The sequence below is a fragment of the Colletotrichum truncatum genome (assembly GCF_014235925.2).
Source record: "Colletotrichum truncatum strain CMES1059 chromosome Unknown Contig_0009, whole genome shotgun sequence".
Taxonomy (NCBI): Eukaryota; Fungi; Ascomycota; class Sordariomycetes; order Glomerellales; family Glomerellaceae; genus Colletotrichum; species Colletotrichum truncatum.
This window is the reverse complement of record NW_027222406.1, coordinates 1848944-1872482: the sequence shown is the minus strand read 5'-3', so window position 1 is coordinate 1872482 and position 23539 is coordinate 1848944. Positions and strand designations below refer to the sequence as shown.

General features: G+C 51.7%; 6 protein-coding genes across 6 annotated transcripts; 4 read left to right on the top strand and 2 right to left on the bottom strand.

Moving 5' to 3' along the window:
• Positions 1-2660: 2660 nt before the first annotated feature.
• On the top strand, positions 2661-3970 carry CTRU02_213024 (tricarboxylate carrier; the record flags this gene model as incomplete). Its single annotated transcript, XM_036721584.1, has 4 exons — positions 2661-2764; positions 2908-3041; positions 3118-3212; positions 3284-3970. 4 exons carry the CDS (start codon positions 2661-2663, stop codon positions 3968-3970), a joined length of 1020 nt encoding a protein of 339 aa, XP_036586754.1.
• A 660-nt stretch (positions 3971-4630) lies between these two features.
• CTRU02_213023 (uncharacterized protein) lies at positions 4631-4750 on the bottom strand (the record flags this gene model as incomplete). The annotated part of the gene is made up of 1 exon (XM_036721585.1): positions 4631-4750. One exon carries the CDS (start codon positions 4748-4750, stop codon positions 4631-4633), a length of 120 nt encoding a protein of 39 aa, XP_036586753.1.
• Positions 4751-10976: 6226 nt separating this feature from the next.
• On the top strand, positions 10977-13367 carry CTRU02_213022 (protein kinase; the record flags this gene model as incomplete). The annotated part of the gene is made up of 6 exons (XM_036721583.1): positions 10977-11900; positions 11951-12032; positions 12088-12435; positions 12495-12957; positions 13010-13097; positions 13155-13367. The coding sequence occupies 6 exons, from the start codon at positions 10977-10979 to the stop codon at positions 13365-13367; spliced, it is 2118 nt and encodes a 705-aa protein (XP_036586752.1).
• A 1212-nt stretch (positions 13368-14579) lies between these two features.
• CTRU02_213021 (uncharacterized protein) lies at positions 14580-16637 on the top strand (the record flags this gene model as incomplete). Its single annotated transcript, XM_036721582.1, has 1 exon — positions 14580-16637. The coding sequence occupies one exon, from the start codon at positions 14580-14582 to the stop codon at positions 16635-16637; it is 2058 nt and encodes a 685-aa protein (XP_036586751.1).
• Positions 16638-17539: 902 nt separating this feature from the next.
• CTRU02_213020 (acyl-n-acyltransferase) lies at positions 17540-19732 on the bottom strand (the record flags this gene model as incomplete). Its single annotated transcript, XM_036721581.1, has 1 exon — positions 17540-19732. One exon carries the CDS (start codon positions 19730-19732, stop codon positions 17540-17542), a length of 2193 nt encoding a protein of 730 aa, XP_036586750.1.
• A 1062-nt stretch (positions 19733-20794) lies between these two features.
• CTRU02_213019 (ADP-ribosylation factor) lies at positions 20795-21452 on the top strand (the record flags this gene model as incomplete). The annotated part of the gene is made up of 5 exons (XM_070205961.1): positions 20795-20853; positions 20905-21015; positions 21065-21081; positions 21133-21278; positions 21330-21452. The coding sequence occupies 5 exons, from the start codon at positions 20795-20797 to the stop codon at positions 21450-21452; spliced, it is 456 nt and encodes a 151-aa protein (XP_070060354.1).
• Positions 21453-23539: the final 2087 nt, after the last annotated feature.

The window sequence follows — 23539 nt, the reverse complement described above, 5'->3', positions numbered from 1 at the left end:
CTTTGCAAAATCTTGCGAATAATGCGTGCATTTTGTTGGCTGTAGGTTATTATACCCATCTCAAGCCCGGATGCCTCCGTCCTTTAGCCCCACCGGAGGTTGTGCATGCCGTTGTTAATCGGAAGGGTCGTCCGATGCCGAGAGGGCTCTGCAAGCCAATGCCAAGCCGACGCATGGAAGTGGCACAGCGGAGAAAAGACCAGGGTCTGAGATCGCCGTGCAGTCACGGCAACTTGACTGTCATCCACTCCGATACCGAATGTGCCGAAATGCTTCGGAAGTTATCTCGGGCTTCCGGCTGGCCGGATCCGTGGTCCGGTTTGTCGGCGGGGTTGTCGGGCAACACTTGTAACATATGTCCTTAGGTTGAGAACTCGTCTTATCGAAGAGCTTGTTGATTGTGATCAATATTCCATGTCCTCGTACACCAGCATTTCCAGGCAATGGTGGACTCGCTATGAGCTTCAACGTGTCCAACCAGCAGAGGAAAGAGCTGCATGATGTCCACCAAGGTTATAGTCCGATATTTCAGTCAAACGTGATTTCCATTAAAGGCTTGACTGGCCCAGGCGAGTTATGATGTCTAAAGTATTCATCAAATCGATTGCCCTGCTGACGCATTTCCAGGGTAAGGTGTCTCAGTGAAGGAAATTGATTGCTTTTCACCCCTCGATATCCTCCGGCTTGGCAGAACCTACGGGTGAGAGCGACTACCACATATTCAGATGCCTAGGTTGGAGTAACAATGCTAACTTTTGAGTGAGAAAGTCATTTACAGTCCCCGAAGCTCAAAAGGGTGACTTCCTTCAGTGCTTCGCATTGATCAGGCCACTAAGCTGTCACGATCCTTCTTAATTCAAGTCTGACGGTTTTCTCATCCTTAAAGGTAGGCCGTTTACGGAAATTTCCTTTTCCTACGTGGAAGTTGATCGGATCACAAGAGTTTATGCGTCTGGTCCCCGCTGTGAATGTTGGAATCCCATGGGTAGGGGTGCGCCCGCTGAGAAGGCCTAGCCTTGTCCTCCTCGGCATATCTCGGGTCTACGGCGCTGCTTTCTCCGGCACAATCATATCTAGACAAGAAACCGATGCCAAAGACTTCTCTGTATTAACTCCAACGCTCTCAATATGGCAGTTGAAGGATATGTGGTCCCAATCCCCAGAGTTCCCCGTCAAGTCTCTCTCAACGGCGATCCAGCAAGCAGCCGTGACAGCCCCAAGACATCGATGGCTTGGTATTGATGATGAGTCTCTTGTTATGGCTTCTAATAGATAATAAAACCTCAACATCAAGTGCTCTGCCTTGCCACATGGACGACACGCTCACGCAATCGTTCTTTGTGTCGCAGAAATGAGGCTCTACCTAGAGGCCACGCTCACGTCGCGATGAAGAAGAATTTTCCAGAATCCATCACTTCTATCCGAAGACAAGGACTTGCTTTCGCGTGCAAGTCTCACCGGAACCACATCTTCAGGCTTCCCGTTCGTCGAAAGGCAGACACCCGCCATGTCCAGCCGGGCCACTTCTACCAAAGCGCCAATACACAGACACATGAGAAAATATCTATAGGAAAATTTGGCAAACAACGCAACAAGACCAGGTCAACTAGTTCGGAGATACGAAAACTAGCTACCCACCTACGGCTGCTTCAACTAGACCGTAACCCAACGGCCCGCACCGGCTTACATCGAATGTCATGTCTCCATACGACCGAGAAAGAAAGGGAGAAAAGACGTTCAATGTTTACGAATGAATTCACTTATGTAAAACATAACATTTATTGACCTCTTCAACGATCTCACGAATCACTCCATGAGGCCTAAACGTGAACTTGATCTCGAACGACGGATGGTCCACCGGCAGCAGCCCCGTCCACCCCAACCCGGCAGGCTCACAAACGCAAACAAACTCTTTCCCCACATTTTTTCCAACACTACATAAGCCTAAAATTCGTCTAGGCTGTCAACATCCAGCAATTGGCCTGCTGGCGAAATGGCATCGCGTCAGATTTCGGCTCCTCTCAAGTCATACTCTGAAGATTCTAGGTTCGATCCCTAGGTAGGTCGTTGTATCTTTTGTTTTTTTTTTTAAACCCGAACTAATAACAACCCATCTTCAATTGGTATTCCATTCTGTTTAGTATTTTGTGATGCAAGTCAATCTCAATCCTGCACTTGCAGTCACTTTTCTAAAATCAATTGTCATGTTTAATCATGACCCTATTTTCGTTCTATTGATGCAGATGCGAGCGCGAAAAGCTGCAGTTGCCACCACCCGGCACTATCCGTCACAACCCCCCCATCTCCTCTGGACCACTCACAACGACCGTAATCCCGGGGACCCCTTCTGCACTAGAGACCCTGCACCGAGATCGGGAGCACATCCGACGATACCCATTTCTAAATGTCAAATGTGTGTGCCATCCGCGCCTTTTCACCCAAAACTTCACCGCCGGCCCAGTAGCGTAAACCCGCCTCACCTTTAAGACTTACCCCGCGAACCGTACCGCTGAGTCGGCATCGCTTCCGTCTTCCTCCCACGCTCTTTAAATCACTCCCCCACCACCTCCGCGGCGTTCAATTGGGGCCGGTCGGCGTCGTTTTTGTCAATTTTGCGTCATCGTCATATCTCTGTTCTTTCACCTCCCTCGATACCGACAATGTCGGCTTCTCTCCCCGGCAGTCGCGAGCTGCCCGCCTCGCGGTATGATCTCAACACGTACTGGGGCCGTGTACGACATATCATGGGCCTGACTGATCCGAGGTACGAGCTTCTCCAGTTGTCCTGCGCGCGTTGCGCCGCGCAAAAGAAACCCACGATGCCCATATCGCGTGCCTCACGCCACATCCAAATACACCTGCCTAGACCCAGACCAAAAGCTAACAAGCCACTTTGTCTTCTTGCAGCACCCTGTTCGTCAGCAGCTCCGGTTTCGAGCGAGCCAAGTCCCTCCTCACCGACTACAAGCAAGGAAAGATCCCGTCGATGACGCCGGAGCTCTGGAAGGCCAAGAAGGTCGTCGACTCGACCCTCCACCCAGGTGCGACGAGCTCCCATGGCCCCCTCGCATTTTGCCCGCGCTGCGGTCCGACTAACACGCGCGCGCGCTCTCCCAGATACCGGCGAACCGATCCTTCTCCCGTTCCGCATGTCCGCCTATGTCCTGACCAACTTAGTTGTCACGGCTGGTATGCTCCAGCCCGGTCTTGGAGTCAGTTCCTCTTTCTTATCCCTGATACCTATAATATGGACTGGCTGAGTCCTAACATCCCCCCCCTCTAGACCGCAGGAACAGTCGCGTGGCAGGTGGTCAACCAGTCCCTCAACGTCGCCATCAACTCAGCCAACGCGAACAAGTCCTCCCCCTTGAGCTGGCGTAAGCTGGGAGAGTCTTATGCCATGGCTGTATCCGTCTCGTGCGGTGTAGCTGTTGGTCTCAACAAGCTCGTCCCCCGCCTCCGTTCCATCTCCCCGACAACCCGCACGACCCTCACCCGCCTTGTCCCCTTCGCCGCCGTCGCCTCCGCTGGTTTCCTCAATGTCCTCCTCATGCGCGGCGAGGAGATGCGTACCGGTATCGACGTCTTCCCTGTGCTCTCCGAGGCTGAGCGTGCGAAGAGGGAAAAGGAAGGCGGTGACAGCCAGGTCCAGTCCCTCGGCCGCAGCAAAAAGGCCGCCACCATTGCTGTCGGCGAGACTGCCGCCAGCCGTGTCTTCAACTCTACGCCCATCATGGTGATCCCGCCCCTGCTCCTTGTTCGCCTGCAAAAGACAGACTGGCTCAAGCAGCGCCCTCGTATGACGGTGCCCGTCAATCTTGGTCTCATCTTGGTGACTAGCTACGCCGTGCTTCCGCTTGCCCTTGCCGTTTTCCCCCAGCAGCAGAGCATCAGTGCTGACAAGCTGGAGCCTGAGTTCCACGGTCGCGGCGGTGAGAACGGCATGGTGGTGTTCAACAGGGGTATCTAGACTATTCACCATGCATTTGACACGGTCATCGTAGAATCACACAAGTGAGCAGGTTTCCAGGGTTTCGGTCGTTATGATGCGTATCACATCGTAAATCATAGAGGAGCGACGGGAAGACTCTGCAGAGAAATCTGCTGCTCTTTCTTAGATACTCGTCGCCATCGTGCCCCGTCAGTCAGAGGGATCTTTCGTCCTTGGAAGAACACAATGTAGAACTGCAAGTCGATGTAAATTTTAGGCTTGAGAGGCATTTCGCGCTTTCCCAAGTTTCTCCTGGCGCGGGGACTCCGCCGATCTTGTCTGTCTGGCGTTGCTTCGTGTCTGGCCAGGTAAGAAGTCGAAGCAACAGGGCGGACTGTACAAAGAAAGACTGGGCCGTCTCTGGCGAGGCATCAACGTCTCGATAATGTTGTTGGATACTACTATTAGCTGTGCATAGCCTGCTTACAGATACGTGAGGTTACACTAGACAGGGCGAATCACAGATGAGAGACCTGAAAGTAAGCCTGTCATAAAAATAAGGTCTAGGCCGTTTTCAAGGCAATACAACGTGCGCGTAATATAGCATACCGTATTATTTTCCATTTGCGTAATTCTGCCTTTGAACTTGTGACGGGGTGTAAGCAAGCAGGTAGGGCTTGGGCTGGCGTGCAATGGGCTTCATAGTGACTGCGTGGATAATGGCGCAGCCAAGTATTCTGCGCAGCCCAGGCAAACCAAGTCAACGGTCAGGAATAGTATGATTTCGATCTCTTGAGAAACAACAAAAGGCATGTGCATGCCGTTTCAGCTGCTGACGCTCTAGCCCAAAGACGCCTTTGCTGTTGCTGACGTTGATCTGCGTGTTGGTTCAGACACTCTTGATCATGAAGCCTCCAGTTTGTTAGGACCAGCGGGTATATCATATGCCGTGACGGCTGCAGGCTTTCGAAATGGCAGCGATGAAATCATACGGTGGGCATTTGGTGCCACTAGCACACCACCTTAGCCGGCTTGGGATGCTGTACTTGGCTAGGGAATTGCCACCAGCCGAGAGATGGAGAGGGGTCGGCGGGGTTTTGGGTTTTTGGGGCTGGAGGCGTTTGCCAGATTACGCTACCATGGATGCCCATCATGACGGTATTTCACAAGGCGTCTTTTGTGCCCTTCTAGTTTGTTCCCGAGGACGGCCCGTTTCTCTCCCTCAAGAAACTATTTCGAGGATGACATTGCACCCACAGGACGCTAGCTGCGCTAAGTTGCTCGGAGCTCAGACGAAGGAGTCCGTCTGGCGCATTGAATGCATAGTCAGCAGAGTAACTTCGTGTGCTAGTCATGGCCCCTCAGCAGCCAGGAAGGGCGCTATGCTGTGTCAAGTATCATTGAATGTTGTTGAAAACGCATTTTACCTTTCCAATGCATGTTGTTCCCACCACCGCTTCGGAACTGTTACCGATGACTGAGGTTGAGAAAATGACAGGGTTTTCTCCAGGGCCGATAATGTCTGGTGAGTTGCCGGTTGCAACAATTGGCGCATCAACACAACCCCCTTTTTTAAAGAAATGAATTTCAGCAGCTGAAAAGGAGTACATTTAAAACGTGCCAAACCCAGGTGAGTATGCGAACGACAGGTTGGAGTTTGTGACATGAGCACGGATCAAGAGTGTAAACAGAAAAGAAAGCTGAATGGTCCGGCGGCGTGTTTTCACTCGAGGAGCTGAAACCTCGCAGCCGTCAGTTTGGGTGGCAGAGAGCATCATCGCCCTCAGGCTGGGATGAATGGCGAGGTGAGAACGGTGTAAAAAAAGAGAGAGAGAGAGAGGCGATCGAGACCCTTGATCATTTCGGATGCGATTCCTTATCGTATGCTAATGATTATGAATGTGTCAATGGATAAGAAAAACAGGCACCGCAGCTTCGTATCATCGGTGCTTACGGAAATGGCCAAACAATCCTCAATCAAGGCCTACTAATAAGGGCGACTTATAGGAAGATTCTTTCTAAGCTTTCCCGTCGCTTGTGTTTCGCGGCGAGGCACGGTATCTATGCCATGCCTGTCTGGTCTCGGTCGCCACGGATCGATGGCCTGGAGTCATGCAGGCACTTTACGCCACGTCCAAAAGGAGGGAAGCACACTTTGCAGAGCCCGTGAACAAGGTCGCCATGGCAGTGGGTCGACCTCTCGGACGCCAATTATCTGTTGTCCAGAGGATAACCAAAAAAAAAGTCAGGAGTATGTTGGCCAGCGTTAGCCGTGACCGCAGAGTCTAACCATGAGCGAAGGGATAATAGATCGCGTTGCAGTGGGACTTGGACATGGGAAGGGTTGGACCTCGTGGACGATGGAGCAGACGACCAGCCTGGCAAAGAGAGAGAGAGAAAGTGGAGCGGAGGGGCTGATGACTGAACCAGAGCGTGTCTGCCTGTCATGCCCTGCCCTGCCCTACATAGTACGTGGATGAAGGGTTAAAGCGAAAGAGCAGCTTCTGGGTCCTGATGGCGTGTTGTCTTTGCCCTGTCTTTCTCACGTTGGCCTAAACCCCAGTATGCCTTCCTTTTTCTTTTGCTCACAAGCGTTGCGATGGCTGCGACCCTTCGCCCCCTTCCCCCACTGCGGCGCGGCCTGCGTCTGTGGTTGGTCAGGGCTGTTGAAGGTGCTGTCCCCCCAGGGCTTCATTGGCGCATCTTTGGACGGGAGGCAAGGATCTAAACGCTAGGAGATGCTTGGAGATGCGGCCGGGGTGCACTGTGAGAGTGCGCGCCAGGAAGTTGCTCGAGAGAAGGATGTTGGGATCAGGTCGAAAGCAACGTATCCGGGAGGGATATCGATGGCCCAGAACGTCCAGTGCTGGTTTGACAAGCACCAATGATTAAACGTTTCCATCACCGTGAGCGTGTGGCTCTGCTGAATCTATCCTTACAGGAGGTTTGCTATAACCGAGCAGTGTATCTTTTTTAGCTTTTTCGGTGGGATCAGATCTTGGCCGACTGCCTGGAATGTGTGGATCATGCTTTGGGCCATGTTTGGACTGGAACCAGCCTACAGCGCGCGGTGACCCGAAGTGCCACGAGGCAGTAATGCAACAGGCAAGCCAAGTAAGCACAAAAAGACCAGCTAACGAGCAATGAAAAGGCGACGGGGAGTGCTCTCACAATACGCAAGAAGTGTAGAGTTTGAGTCGTGACTTTGTTCGGGGTTCTATCCGCAGCCCCACCAACCATGTAGGTGTGTTCACGACCCTATTGACGTATTGCAGTATGCCATAGTAGGCAGCACATGAGATATCGGGGGATTCGAAGTGGTGACTGGGTCGTGTTTCCGCTGGAATTAAGGTGCGGATAGGTACTTTATCACGCAGCAAGGCATTGATTGTAGCGTCTATCTGTTTTGTCAGCAGCGGAGACGGTAAGGACCTGCCCTGCCAGCTTGCTTGGTCAGTCAACCTGAAGCCTGCTGGGGAGCGGTAACACGGGGGCCCGGTTAGCGGGGACCCAACCGTCAATCCTTTATCCATTCATTCATTCTTTCTGCCCATCATGTATCCATTCACTCAACATGATCGGGCTGGAGGTTTTGGTTCAGTTATGTTTTTCAGGCCAGACTGGGCCAGGTCAGACCAGACCAGGCTAGGCAGTCGAGTCCCAATCCCAGTCCAAAGTACCATGGTAAGCCAGCGTGAGACTGTTCACACCTGCTGTAGCGTTGCCGCGGTGTGGTGGGCAGAGTGCTAGAGGCGAGGTGTGCAAGCCAGGGCGCGACGACGTGACTTCCGAAGAGGCGACTGTCCAGGTCGACGGGACGCTAAGCCCGTTTGGGTGGTTGTCGTGGAGGAAGATTGGCAGCTCGCAGGTTGGGTGGAGGGCTATCTCCAAAAGCGACCCGCAGTGTGCGTAAAGTGGGTGAGGAGAAATAGAGACTCGAAGCCGTCCGTCCCCGGCCGGTGGATTTGGCGTGTCTTGATTTCACGAGCGTGACAAGGCTTGGACGAAGTCATAGGGCCCTGGGGTCCACGATACTTGGGGGGGGAGAGACCACTGGGGGCGATTACCGTCTTAATGACTTGTGTCCGGCAAGGTGACTACTGCGTTTTGGGATGGTGGGCAAGGCGTCCTCTGAGGAGTAAGACAAGACATTTGGGCGTGGAGAAGCAGCAGCAGCAGCAGCACGCCTGGGGGGCTGGGATGTATTAGTGGTTGTATCAGTGGTGGTAGTGGTAGAATAGTAGTTGCGGGGATTTCTTTATCCTGGGAGCCGTAGGAGAATAGAGGACGGAGGATGAATGGGTCAAAGGCTTGGGGGTTGGGTTGTGGTGATGGTGAGGCGGTTCTGGCTTTGACTGGTGGTGTGTTTTTTTGGGATGGAAAAGGAAAGCGCGCTGTGGTGACGTCCGGTTCGAGAGGGGGCCCAGATGCTGGACGATAGAAACCGTTTGACGGAACCGATGTGGAATGGAGGGCATATCAGCACGGCGAATGGGCTGCAGTGCATGGTGATAAAGTACAGTATTTTCAGAACACCGAGACTGTCCCGTAAGCCCACCGTGCCAAACCATGGCGCAAAATCCGGCCATACGGACTGTTCCAGTGTGTTTGCTTCCTTCGCGCCTTCCTAGTAGTAGTTGTCCCTTCCATTCGCTAGCGCACCTTCCATGCTACTCACACACATACTTCATGACATAAGCATCTCTGATCTATCTTGAGGGGGTTTGGTTTTTATTTTTAAAATGCCTTTTTTAATATCACTTCTGTATGCCTTTAGTCAGGCTGTTTTAACGAAACACTGGAATGAAACCCCCAGACCTGAAAACGGGAAGGAACATCGGGGGGTTAACGTCGACAATGGACCAAAAAAAAAAAAGTCAAGGAAGGTAACACACAGGGGAGAACGGACGGATACGGATTCAGGAAATAGCGGCCGCAAATGAAATACATCTCACCACTGACAGGGACTTTAGTCCCTGCCGGATCTACAGTGGAGGAGAGGCTAAAAGCACGGAAACACTTTCCTTGAGGCCAGCCCAAACAATGTAGCTGCAGCTCCCGCAATTTGGGAAAGTAAGAGCATAGCAAATCCCCGAACCCGACGTCTCAACCCTTTCTGTCAGTCGCTCTCGTTCACACACTCTCTCTCCCTCTCTCTCTTTTCTCACATACACAGCCTGTCCCTGTCTCCCTCTTTTTCTCTCGCCTAACTCACAGGATGTCGTAACTGATGGGGCCCATTGAAAGTATGTATAAAATAACCCCAAATCACCAATTCACGCGTCGGATTAAGGCACTTTTCTTACACTAGTCCTCTCCTCAGGCAGCCAATACAGTATCCAAGTCACGGCCCCAACTGATGATGCACTGCGCTGCACTGCACTACTCCCGCTGTGTGTCAGGGGTGGACTTTCCGCCCCTCATACCCGTGCCTGGTACCTCCCCACTCACGTCAATCTGCAGTCTGTTGTAAGTACCTGCCTTAGGGAAGGTACGTCACCATCTCTTAATGTATGCCTTGCTGTTGTTTCTGGGCTGCATTTACAGTGCCTTACGCTTCGCCTCAACTCCCTCGGGCAAGTAAGAACCAGCACCAGCACCAGCACCAGCACCAGCACCAGCACCAGCACCAGCACCAGCAGAGCCACAGTCAGAGCCAGACCCAAACAGCAGCACTGGCCTTTCCAGGTGTGTGCACTACGGACGTTGCACCTCAGCAAGATAGCCTCCTTAAATATGTTTATTTGTTTTTTATGCTGGTGCTCATAACTGCTACTGAATTGTCGGTTCGTCTTCCTTGTCCATTCTTTGAATTCAAAGTGGGATTAATTGGACCCGGTCAAATCATCAAATCTCGTCCTTGGCCGGCTTCTTGTCTGCATTGGTTGTTCATCCTTCCTCGAATTGCCCAAAGGAGAACGGCAAGCAGGTCGGTACACCAAAAGGTACCTAGACACTACACCAAAATAGCTGTCCGATCCAAGTATCTCCTGTCTATCTCCATGTTTCTCACACCCGCACCCTCCCTCGTCCACTTCCAATTCCACTTCCGCGCACACGCACACACACACACACCCTTCGCTCGCGTCCACACATCCTCGCCTAGCCCAGCCCACGCCCTCCATCTTCCTGACCCGTCAGTCTCTCACCCATACATACCACACATAGGTAGTACTCGCTGTACAAAGTCCCCACACTGGTCGCCTCCTCTCGTCAAGGGCCCTCCGCCAACTCCCACGGACGAGCCAGCAACCAGGCGCCATCCCTCGGAACCTCGTCACTTTTGACCACAACGACCGCTGGGCTGCTTGTTTTTCTCTCAGCTCTTGCCTCTTTCTCCTCTATTCTTCCTTCTTCCGCCTCAACTACGACCATCTTTGATGACATCGTCACTTGCCTCCATGCCAGTACCGATATCTCGCTCTGGTACGAACGAGTGCATTCTTTCGACCTCAACTCTTCTCAACCAAATTCAATGCCATCTACCACCCATTAAACCCCATCACTCCACCGACCGAACCTTACCAGCCACAGTTCGTGCACGACTCGGCAAACCCACGCCGAAGACCCTGGGAGCCCTTTCGAGCTTAGCGGTACCGCAACAGACGCAGACGCCCACCCAAGACGCACGCTGCTTTTTGCCCAGCAAAAGCATACCACAGCGACCCCAAGGTCCCCCAGAAGACCTCACAACAAGGCATACGCTGATGAACGCTGGACACTGAGGTGCACACACCACTCTATCCCTCGCCTACTTCCCTTCGTCCTCCCCCCCCAAGAACCCCATCTTGGACCACAGCGAACGCTTGCCTCCACTGTTTGGATTTGAGAGAGCCCCCCCAGCAGCACCATCCACTGGGCACGTTCCCAGAACCCAGCGCCCAGCACCAACACACACCCACCAGCAACAGAGAAGACCTGCGTGCGAAACACCACCCTCGCTCTCTTTCTCTGCGCCTTTCTTCAGCCGGCCAACCTTCTTTTCCTCGCCATCACTCTTCCTATTTGGTGACACTCACGACACTGGAACTACACGAGGAGAACCATGTCGACTCCGACCACGGCTACAGCGACATTACCTCCTCACTCGCATTACCATCATCCCCATTATCCCTACTCGCACCAGCCGTACCAAGCGTCAACCGCCACAGGCTCCTCGTACCGTCAGCCGGCGAACCCAATCCTCCCCACTTCTTCGTCGACAGCGACGACGAGATTGCCTCCTTCATACCCTAACCATTCAGGCGTCTCCTCTTATACCACTTCCTCCTCTGCCAGTCACGCCGGTACAAATGGCCTAGGCCTTTCAGCCTCGTCTGCCACTTCGAGGACCGTACACGACGCCTCGAGTCCCGACACGAACTACTCTGTTAACACAATGCCTACCTCCTCCCATGCCCATTCTTCACAGTCTTCCGGTCGCAAGCGAAGGCGATCGAAAGGCCCCGATTGGAACAAGTTTTACCAAAATGGTCTGCCCAAAGAAGTCATTGTTATTGACGACACTCCCGAGCCAGAGCAGGGCAAAGTCACCGGCAACGGAGTAAGGGTTGTGTCCAACGGTAACGTCAATGGCATCACCACCAACGGTGCATCCTCCACTCGTCCCGTCCCCAAGAAGAGGAAGCGAGACGACGAGCCTCAGCCGTACGATCCTGTTTACCATAACAAGTATGCCGGCTCCCATACCACCACCCCTCATCACAACGGCACCCCTACAGGGTCAACTATCTCTACCGACAGGACGACTAGTTCTGCTATTCACACAACCGCTGCCACGTCTCTGTCCTCAAATGGCCAGGAATACTACGATGTGCAACCCGGCCAGAAGCGGAAGCGAACCCGACAGCAAATTGCTCAAGAAGCAAAGAAACGTGAAATCGAACTCGCAGATCCCTTCGTCTGCTATAAGCCTCCTCCTTATCCTCCGAAGAAGGCATCTGATGTCCACGTCAAAGTCGTGCACGATGTGAGTCTCGAGTCTTGCACCCCCAACTATCCATACTAACTCGATCGTAGCATGCATACAACAAGAATGCCAAGGTTGACGACGATGATGGACACTACATTGTTGTCCCGGACGCAGATTTGACCGACAGATGTAAGATGCACTCATCATTACTGTGTCTTCGCATAACGCTGACATTTTTCTTCAGATCAGATGGTGAAGCTGCTTGGCCAGGGCACTTTTGGAAAAGTCGTCCAGGCCCGAGACCGAAAGAGGAACAAGGCCGTTGCCATCAAGATTATTCGATCAGTGCAAAAGTACCGAGATGCATCGCGAATAGAACTACGGGTGTTGGAAACGCTGAAGCAAAATGACGGCGAGAACCGCAATCGGTGTATTCATCTGAAAGACTGCTTCGACTACCGCGGCCACATCTGCATCGTTATGGATCTTCTAGGACAAAGCGTCTTTGACTTCCTAAAGAGCAACAGCTTTGTGCCCTTCCCCAACAGCCAAATCCAGAGTTTCGCTCGGCAGCTCTTTACCAGCGTGGCTTGTAAGTAGCACATTGCTTTACGCGTATTATCCCAGTACATGTGCTGACATTTCATCTAGTCCTCCATGACCTCAACTTAATTCATACCGATTTGAAACCGGAAAATATTCTTCTCTGCGACAGTGCTTACCAGACTTTTACCTACAACCGAAAGATACCCTCGTCATCGCAGACCGTGAATCGGCAAGCCAACCAACGCCGAGTTTTGCTGGACACTGAAATCCGGTTAATTGATTTCGGCTCAGCGACATTTCAGGACGAGTACCACAGCTCCGTAGTGTCGACCCGACATTACAGAGCTCCCGAGATCATTTTGGGTCTCGGATGGTCGTTTCCCTGCGACATCTGGAGCATCGGCTGCATTCTTGTAGAATTCTTCACCGGCGACGCTCTTTTCCAGACCCACGATAATCTCGAACACCTGGCAATGATGGAGATGGTCGTTGGCCATCGGATCGACTCCAGCCTGGTCCAGGCGGTCAATAAAATGGCCACAAGAAGTGGCGGCAACCCCGCCTCCAAGTAAGTGCGCGTCACAGGTTTCGGAGGGCACTACTAATTCCCACATCTGCAGGTACTTCAAGCGGCTGAAGCTCGACTACCCTACCGCAGAGACAACACGCGCTTCAAAGCGATTCGTCAAGGCCATGAAGCGCCTCGAGGTTGGACCACCACTTTTGCAGCACTTTCAGCAATCTCAGTCATCTAACACGCCGCAGGACATCATCCCTTCGAATACTACCTATTTCAAGAACTTTTTGGACCTCCTCCGGAAGATCTTTGTTTACGACCCTCAGCACCGCATCACAGCAAAACAGGCATTGCAGCACCCCTGGTTTAAGGAACCTGCGACGCCAGACGATGGCACTGAAGCTGCCAAGATCCGACTAGAGCGGATGCGGGCGGAGGAGTCTCACCGGATACACACATGATTTCTTAGCTACACTGAGCTACTTTTGAACCCTAACGTCTATAACGAACAAAGTCGAGCATGATATGGGAGTTGGCCGGTTTTTATCAGGTCTGTACGATGTGGAAAGGAACCTGGGGGCATGGCGCTCGTGCAACTTGATTTTTTTCGGCATTAAGTCTCGGAAGATGCCAGCCTCGTTCCGCCTCTAATTAGTAGGCTTGATGGGACGTCGGTAGGACCACGTGGTTTTTTGTTTTTCGGGATGGATAGGAAGGACCAAGCTCCGCAGCAACACGATTGAGTAAACCAGGAACGATCGATGCGCGCGCAGGACAAACGTTGCTTCGTAGAGATGTCTCGGTGAGAGAACGTGCCTTATCGCCAGGCCCAATAGAGCGATTCCCTTAGCCACGGCGGGCTTTTCCGGCTCGCCACATATCTAGTTCCATTTTCGGTTGACCACTGGGCTTCTTGCTTTGACAATGGGTAGTCAGCATACTTCAGTGTGCAAGTGTGTGGGTGTTTTGTCATCTCGTAAGTTGCAGTTCTTGTTTCCCGTCTATGTTTCGGAATTGGTACTTACACCTTTTTAGGGTTGAATTGTTTGTCGTTGAACAACTCTTTGATATTAACCTTGTCAAAGCAGATGCCACTTCGCCCCTAGCCCCCTCTATACACGTGATCATGTACAGGTGCGGCAAAAGGCTCCTGATTCCTCAGCATTAACACCATTGGCTGGCTATATACGTTGTTCCTGCGATGCAGCCCAAACCCCGACCGAGGTGTTTTGGCCTTGACCTCATCCCGCTTTGACACTCGCAGGTTCTCCAGAGTGCGTTGACCAGGCAGCGGCAAGCTTAACACCTACAAAGACCATTTGGTGAAGCTGTTTTGTTCTTAGATCGGTCAATGGCGTTGTCTTTTACCGAAACCCCTGATTCTTTATTGTCCAGCATGCTTTGCGATGATCAGTTTCGCTGTTCCTGCTCAGAAGCAAAGTCAAGACAGAGCAGACTATACAGCACCAGGTGCTTCTGTGACAGGCAGGCTTAGTATCTCGCGGGTGTACTATATATATAGAGGCGCGCTCTTCGACTCCAGCGAAAATGATTAGACCAGGTTCAACAGACAACACATCGATTCTCTCAATCAACGCTAGAGACTTTTCACACCAATTGACGAGTTGTGTTTATTGACCCGTATTGTTTTGATGCATTCCTGAAGCGCTGCTATGACTAACCAATTAATCAACGAACTAACATATGGCAACATCAAGAGGCTCGCACGCTATCTCTCCCTCCCAGCCCACGAAAACATCGCTAACCCCTCCGAAGAATGGTTCCGCGAGCAAGAGGCAAGACTCTGCGAGCTGCCGGGCGTTTGTCTCCGACCTTCGATCAACTCGCTGAACATGATTAACCTCCTGAGGCGCGGCCTAATGAAGTTGAGCGAGAAGCAATCTCTCCCCTTCGTCCCGGACTCGGCATGGCTCTGCCGCACGCACAGGGCCCTTAACCCCTGGCGAATCCGCAGTCTCTTCGCGTTGCTTGCTTCTGAGGTTATGGACAAATTCGAACGTATGCGCCGACTGGTTCGAAACAACTCCGACCTGGCCCAAAGCCCGTTCTTCCGACAGCATGTCCGCCGTATGACCAGCATCCAAGCCTTGTGGATGGACCGCGACACATTCGAGCAACTGTTTGGTCATGCGCCTGTCGTAATGGAAAAGGTTGTTTCGCAGTGCGAGGCATGTATATGTGCTGTCGTCGGCGGCGACACACGTTTGCTGGTTGACCTTCGAGCGCATCTGCTCTCGCGCGGCAGAGAATTTGTTCCCGTTCTTCTCCGGGTCGTGGAGGCGTGGATCAATGCTTTTGAAGACAAGGCTGAAAGTCTGCTGGGCGAGAGCGCTCTGTTAGCCGAGGAGTTACGGAGGATCCGCGTCGAGATTGGGATTCGGAGACATCGCAGACGGGAAAGATGTCGACAAGCGGGAAAGAGCTTGCCGTATTCCAAAGCAAAACACAACGATAACTCAAACGTAGGACTTGCTCCCAAAAACAACCGGGGTTCGGCCTCTAGACGTCCGTCAGCAGCTTCGGGCTCCGTTCACCCAAGCACCAGTCGTTTCGGCGAGCACACCTTAGATACATCGTACCTCTACCCCACGCATTCGTCGCGCATGCCTGCTACTAATGATAATGCATATTCTAACCCATTTGGAGATGAGCATGAGGACGATGATGAGGAGGCTTTTGCTGATGACCAAGATGCTAACGCAGGAAACCCAATCTGGATGGAGCAGTTGAGCGGCTTCTACGAACGTCAGGCGGCTCAGAGCAATGAGCCTGCGTTTGATAATTCTTCAGTGCATCCCGCCTTCCGGAACTCGGACTCACCTTCTATTGCCAATGACGGTGAGACATCTCGGTCACAAAGAGAGACCATACGTGACCAGCCTGCCACACCATCATCAGCAACCAGCAGAGACGCGCAGAACAGAGTCGCAGGGCCCAGCTCCAGTCTGTCCACCCGCGCACCGCCACCACTCACAACCGCAGGCACATCGCGGAGGGAGCCCACCACCGACACACGCTCCCTCTGGGAGGAAGCCAGCGTCTACAGCGCAAGAAACGTTAATGAATTGACACAAGAAGAGCAACGGAGATTGAACGCTGCATTCATAGCAGCTCTTTCCGACGACCCCCTGCCGCAGCTGCAATCCTCCGCAAGCTCGGCGTACTCGGTCCCCGCCTCAATGGTCCAGCGCGAGTCCCGAGCCCGGTCTCGCCTTCAGGAGTTGGCAACCCCCGACGCCACCGACAGCAAAAACCGGCCGACAGGCTCAGCTAAACGTTCCAGCTCCCGCGTAAGCGAAGCAGTAAGTTATCCCCCTCCCAGCCCCGCGAGTAACGCAATGACACAGGACTCGTCAGCAGCCTCTTGCTGGCCGTCTTCGTCGGCTCCACATGCCCCGGCTCGGACAGCAGTGAGCGATGCTGCTGCCACCGCGCGTGAAGCGTGGCAGGCCCGGTTTGCGAGTGAATACAACTCGAGCAACGAGACGTCAGCAGCGCGGTCTCGGCGGTCTTCGACTTCGCACCGGTCTAACTCGGAGTGGTCTAGTAGACAAGATGATGTGGCGTCCTCGGCCTCGTCGATATACTCTACGGATGCGGAACACCAGAACGACATGTGGGCCCAGGTTGTGGATGTTCTGAGAGGCGGCCGGGTTGTGTATGAGGATGATGCTACGACGGTGATGTCTGGGTCTACTGCGCGCCGGTAAGTTTCTGAGGTAGGTAATGCTTTGAGAGGTGAAGCTTTTCCTTTTTCTTTTCCTCTTTTATTTTTTAGGAAGGTGGATTGAGGGCCGCATTTGTATCCCTCTCAGTTTGGGATAGACTTCCGGTGGTGAGCACGATGGTAGGTTTTTCCATACTCTTTGCATTTATGGAGAAGTTTTCGACCAAGCCATTCTACCATGTCCATTTTGTGTTTTTAGGATGCCAACATCAAGTGATTTTCACTATATTTTGCTAATCGTTTGTTACCCTCAAAGACAATAATGAATAATGCACTATTTCTCGTTCTTTTTTCTACCTGAACGGTCAACTGCCAATATCTGTCTCGTGGTCATGTCTCCTCTGTCTTCTATGGTAGTCGAGAGCGACGTGCCCGAAACTTGAACCCGGCCGAGCAATATTGAGGCTGTTAATAGCCATCTGCAGGACTCTCTGCGCAAATGTTCCACCAAACACGTCAAACCTTTTTGAGAAAATGTTTCTCAGGTTGATGTAGAGATAAGACCGAGAGTGCTTGACAAACAACCATGAATTCTGAAGGGACAAAGGAAACGAACAGTACAATGACAAAGAGGGAGATGGAGTTAGGTCTGATCTGATAGCCTCAATTAGTTGTGTCAGCATCAGCCATTTCCCATCACGTTTGGAGGCTTGGTCCAACTTGGAAAATGCTGATTGTAAGTAGGCATATGAGTGTTGAGGATCATCCGTCTGATGCAAGTGTCAGCACTACTTCTTACTGTTATTGGAGAAGCTAGCTTACCATGGTTGTTGTCATGAGAGTTGGGCCGAAACTGGCAGGCATCAGACAAGGCTCAGTTCAAGACACCCCGACGTCAGCTATTTGCTTCCCACTGGGGAAGCATGTCGATCTTATGGCCAAGAATCAGACTTGGTATGGGTGAACGCGCCGGAGTACGGGCGAACGGGCCTTTCCGGGATAGTCATAAGAACATTCAGATTCATCCCCGACATAGAACGTGCGGCTGACATCAATTTTGTTGGCCCAGTGCACCCAAATGGCTTGGTCGTACCAGTCGACGCCGTGTGGTTTGACCACTTTGTATACTTGGCTGAGGTGTCCGGCCTTTTCAAATTGGAACACCTTCAAAAAGTTGTCCATCCACTTGAGCTCCTCGCTCTCGCCGTTGACCATACCGTGAATAACAATGCCTGCATACACACCCGGGTTAGCAAGCTTATAGTCCAGCCCTCGGAGAAACTCACGATGAATCGGCCGGAAGTCCGGTCGGTAAAACGAATCCTGAGCTGCAGAGGGGTCCTTCCAATCATAGTGAACGTCACCATGGAAGAGAATCGACGTTTGAGTGAGGAGACGGTGAAGCAAAGCGCTTCCAACACCATTGCGGCGATGCTCTGGGTGGACAAAGATGGTCGCTTTGACAGTCTCGGTGGCGGCACCAGCTCCGAGCGCCAGACCTGTCTCGTACGGAGTAAGGAAAGCAAATCCGTAAATAATGGCTTCGGAAGGCTCGTCTTCCTGAGGTTGGGCCTGCTTCCATTTCATATATTGCCTGTAAGCATCTAGTGACGGCCAGTTCTTCGCATCAGTCAAATCAGCCCTCTGCATTGCCGCAACCACAAATGGAAGCCTTTCTTTGCTGCAGGCGCTAAAAATGGATTCAAATTGTTGGTAAGAAACCGGCTTGGTGTCGGCAAGAGGCGAATGGGACGCAGCAGCCATGTTGTAAATATCCACACAGCCCTCTATGTCACTTAGTAGACCAGGTCGGAGTGTGCATTCATGCAGAAGCTGTCGTTTGGAGGCAGCTGAGTCCAGAGCACCCGAGTTCGCAATGGCCGACGATGACATATCGGCCGGCTGCGGTGTCATTTTAACAACCGGACTGAAGCGTTCCTCCTCTTCCATCTTCTGCTTTTGAAGACGCCTAAGATTCTGCCGAACCGTTATTTCGCGACGTATAATCAGGTTGCTAGTCCAGTTTTGGCGACGTTGAATCATTTTCGGATCCATCATCCGCTCCTTCTCATGGTCGACATAGGTATCAGGTTGAACAACAGCCTCCATCAACTCTCCAGTCTCTGGGTCGATACTGCTATTCCAATGATCCCAAGAGTTATCATACCAGAATGAGCTAACTGTAGCCTGAGATGGGAGGTTTTGCAGCCACCCTGCAAGCCAGGAGGACACAGCGACAGATAGTGTGGGCTTGCCTTCTTTACCAGTATTGTAACCTGATCGACTTGAGTAATGTCCATCGCTGGAATTATCGCTGTCTCCATCACTGATGTCCCAAGATGGATGGCTCTTCTTGGTCTTGTTTGTAGCGCCTTGCCTCTCAGGAAGGTCCTTCAAGACCTGGAAGGTAAGGGAGTTAGGAGAACCGTCCTGACAATCCCCAGATGACTCTGTATCAGATTCGATGCCGAAAAAGGTCCTTGTGTGTTTTTGGATGTCAGCTTCCTCATTGTAGGCACGAGTAATTGGTGCGACAGGGCGTCCAAAAGACGCATGATGACGCAAAGACCCAGCATAAGCCATATTGATGTTGCTGTTTTGGGAGGATTGCGACGTGGTAGATATTTTTCTCTGCTGACTCTGAGTCTCAATAACTTTACTCTTGTTCTTGAAATTTAGCTCTTCTACCTCGTGCTCCTGTCGTTTGGTAGTAAAATTGTCATGCCTTGGGCTCTGGGGACAGGGCTCGCTGTGGAGTTCGTGTTTGTTGTGTGACACTTGGGCTCTTTGCAGTTCAGGGCCAAATGAAGGATTGTTCCCAATAGGGAAGGCAGGAACTTTCCGATCAGGCACTGGGAGGTTCTTGTCCCATCGAATGGAAGGAAGTCTGCTGGATCCGCTTGTGTTGACCGAAGTGTTGTTTGAGGAATGAGATAGGGGAGTCTGAAACCGATTTTCGACGGCCAGCTTTGCCTCTCCCAAGGATGCTGCTTTAGAGCACTTTGTATTGTCCTCGTGAGAGTTGGTTTTAGGGGCTGGACGAGGATATGGACTTTTAGGCCGCGGAGGCGCACAATGTTGGTGCTGCACTGTGTTTGCTGACTGACTTTTGTCGTCATGCACTTCAGTACCCGGCATTGTGATCATCTTGAAGCCCGAATTAACATCAACTCTTGGTATTATCAAGCGTATTGACAAAGGGTTCGCATACCTGGACGGCTAATAATGATGGAAGAAAAGGTCGGTAGGTACTTCTAGCAAATATCTCGTTCAAGCTTCAGTTTCATTTGAGAGATCCAAGGAAAAGGGTAGTCGTACGCTCAATAATGCCGCAATACCATCTGGTCAGTGTTGTGACGAATTATGGGAAATGGACAGTGATTTGCCCCTTTGTCTTTTGCCCTTCTACCACAACCAGTCGGGATCGTTTAGTCGGTGAATGGCGCTGAGGTTGTGGTGAAGCACTGCTTGCAGCGTGAATTTCTCTGGTATTTGATGATGTTTCTTTGACTGAGATACGACTTTGACTGGAAGGTGGAAGTAAGTAAAAAGAGGAAAGTTGCTATCTCAGATCAAGGTGAAGACCTACCACTTGTGGAAGGCAGGAAGAGTCCCTGCCGAAAAAGGAACTTGCGCATAGCTCCTTCTTTCTTGCATGCTTTAGACACAATAATGTGCCGCACCCTTTTTTTTTTTTTTTTTTCCAAAAAGTAAGGTAGAATTTAGAAATTTGCGTCGCTATTGAGTAGGACTCTGCTATCAAGTTGATAGTCTGTCTACCTTGCTACTTCCTAATAGCCGTCGGTGTCTGTTCGTCATTCCTTGGAAAGAATCATGTTCAAATAGTCTGGTTCAAAGCTCATAGAGATGTATTCCAAGTTATTTCTATCGCAAAAAGCTTGTATTTTCATCATTATGAGGGGTTGTGATTAAGCTGTACGATAAGTTGGCTTGATGTGTTCGGTGAGGTCGGTGTGTCGCCGTCACTCACCGAATCCAGACCGAGTTGCTCAGTGGTGGAACTGTCACGTGCCTCCACTGTGCTCCAGTCAAGCACTACACTGAACCTGTACTGCCTTGGCCAGCCAGCTTAGACACCGCAAAGCAGGACAGCGTCGCAACAAACAAACCAAGCATTTTGAGAATCCCGGTCCACTATCCGTTGTAATACAAACGATCCAAACTCCATTTGCCTACAAAATGCTCTCGATCTTGCGAAAAGCTCGTCTTAAGGACAAGGAGATGCGTATCCTGATGCTGTCAGTGTGTTGCTATCTCAACTTGGCTCATTCTACTCACAAGTAGTCTAGGGGTCTCGACAACGCAGGAAAGACGACAATAGTTAAAAAGATCATGGGTGAAGATGTTAACACAGTTAGCCCTACTTTGGGCTTCATCATTAAAACTATCAACTATGACGGGTACGTGATCGGCCCCCGCCTTCCAGTTATGGTTACTGACTCCCATCAGATACAAGTTGAACATATGTATGTTGTTATCTATCTGTGTGCCCTTGGACGACCATCTGACTATTGCAGGGGACGTGGGTGGCCAGAAGACGTTGCGGTCATACTGGCGCAACTACTTTGAGAAGACAGATGCATTGATATGGGTAGTTGACGCCACGGACCGGTTGAGAATACAAGATTGTAGAGAGGAGCTTCATGGCCTCTTGCAAGAGGAGGTTCGTTAGATTCGAGCTCCATCTTACAGGATCTGCTGACTTGGTTGACAGCGACTATCCGGAGCTAGTCTTTTAGTATTTGCCAACAAGACAGATGTCAACGGGTGCATGGATGAGCAGGAAATCCTAGAGGTTAGCCGCGAACCATTCCAGGATCTGCGAGTTGCACGCTGACAGATTTTTACTTCTTTGGTCAGGGGTTGCAATTAGAATCGATTAGAACACATGGTTGGCACATTCTGCGGTGCAGTGCCATGACGGGCGCCAATCTCAAAGAAGGCCTAGCGTGGGTTGTGGAAGATGCAAAGAAGAGGCTATTCCTGTATTGAGCGCCGACCGAGTGAGGCTCAGGGAGTCGGGAGAAAGGAGGTTCTCTCACTTGGGCGACACCCGAGGATGGCCTGGCCGTCGGTGCAGCGAGCTCCCGGCTGAGCCGTTGGTTGCTGGGATAATCCGGGATGAGCGGACGGGCATGCAGCTCAGGAGGCCCCAAAGAGGGAAGAGAAAGTATGACATGACGGAGGTTCTGAAAGGGCGGTCCCGGGAGAAACAGGTCCGAAGGTCTGTAGCGGCTCTAGAAGACCGGGATTGGCGTTGTGCAAGAGGTGGCAGATAAATGGGTGACCCGGATGACGATGGCGAACCCAGGCTGAAAAAAAAATGGATCATCAATACTAGGAAGCCAGTATATGGTGAGGCTGAGAGTGAAGGGCTTTTTTTTCTTTCTTTTTTTTTTCGTCTCTCTTCGGATGGAGTACTTTGATTAGTTCATTGCGTCCTGCTGCTAAAAACCGGGCCCTTGCTGGTCCGATGATGGCTAGAAAGAACGAATGCGGATGGATGGGATAGATGAGATATTTTGGGGCCCCCTTGCTGCCCCATACTCCGTCGAGTTTTTGCCCGAATGGCGACTAAGAACAGGAAAGTCAGTGACGCAGGCAGTGCAGTGTAGTGAAGACAGCCAGCGATGGAGTCCGGTATGTCTGGGAATTAAAAACCATTACAGCAGAGAAATTACAGCACTCTACTTGGTAGTGGATTGAATGCCAGGACATCCCTCGAGAAAATCACGGTTTGAAACGACGTGATTGAAACGCTCCCGCTAGCCAGTGAGGTGCTTGAATGGCGAAATTTGGTGTGGCCCCAAACCAAGGGATCTCAGGTACGAGTGATATACCACAGTCCAAATGTGAGACAGGGGGGGAGGGAGAGGCATCTGGTCATAGCGTCTTTCTTCTGCCTTAGGACGAAGCTGGACTGAAGCTTTGGAGTACGTAGTAGTAGCTGCAGAGGGGGGGCAGAGGGGAAGGGAAAGGAGGGGGGGAGATGGGTACGTACCATTTTCTGAGTAACTTGGCGTGGTTTTTACGAGTTGGAACCTTGACTTGCGCCGAACCAGCTTATGGAGCTGACTGTGCTGCCAAAGGCGCCTTTCCAATGAGACAATTGACCGCCCAAGTGGGAATGAAATGAATGGCTCAAGTTTCTCTCTCTCTATCTCTCTCTATCTCAATCTCAGAGAAATTGGCGATGGCGCTTACTGTGAATTAAAATTCAACGGGCCCTTTGGGGCGCCAATGTCTGTTCTCGGTGGATGGAAATTATTGGAGTGTTCGTCGTGTGCCTGACGGTACCTAAGATAAGGCCAAGCCTCAGCACATCGGCACGGTCTGGACAGGTACCCGACTAGAATACTACGTAGTAAGTTGAGGGAAGGTACCTAACTACCTCAACCTTACGGGGCACCTTACATAGTACCACTAACTACGTAGTACATGCAGCAAGCAGCAGGAGCTACTGGGGGGCCAAGGTAGGTCAGGCTGCCAGCTCGGGATGCAACTGTTCACAAGCCCTCGACCCGAAGTGCGAACCTCCAACTTGGGTAGGGGGAGAGAAGGGGAAAAAAAACCTGCTTCCTTTCAACTCAGCTGCCGTCAGCTTCCCATTTGTTGCTGGGCAGAAAATCAAAACAACAAAACGCAGGTCCCATTTTGTCGCCTGTCATCGAGGCTGCATTTCCCTGCATTACCTAAAGGCCCCCTTTGCTTCCTTAGCCTCGCCGCACCCCCTCCAGACACTCGGAACCTCCAGTCCTGCACCCTGCCGCACCCAGTCCGGTTCTTAGCGGCGCTATCCTGTCCCATCCCATCCCAGATTCGACCTGGAAGGTGGTGACGAAGTACCTCTCACAACCTACCTGATCCCGTCCACGCGAAGAAAGACAACATATCCCTTCTCCGACGAAAGGACCTCAACCCACG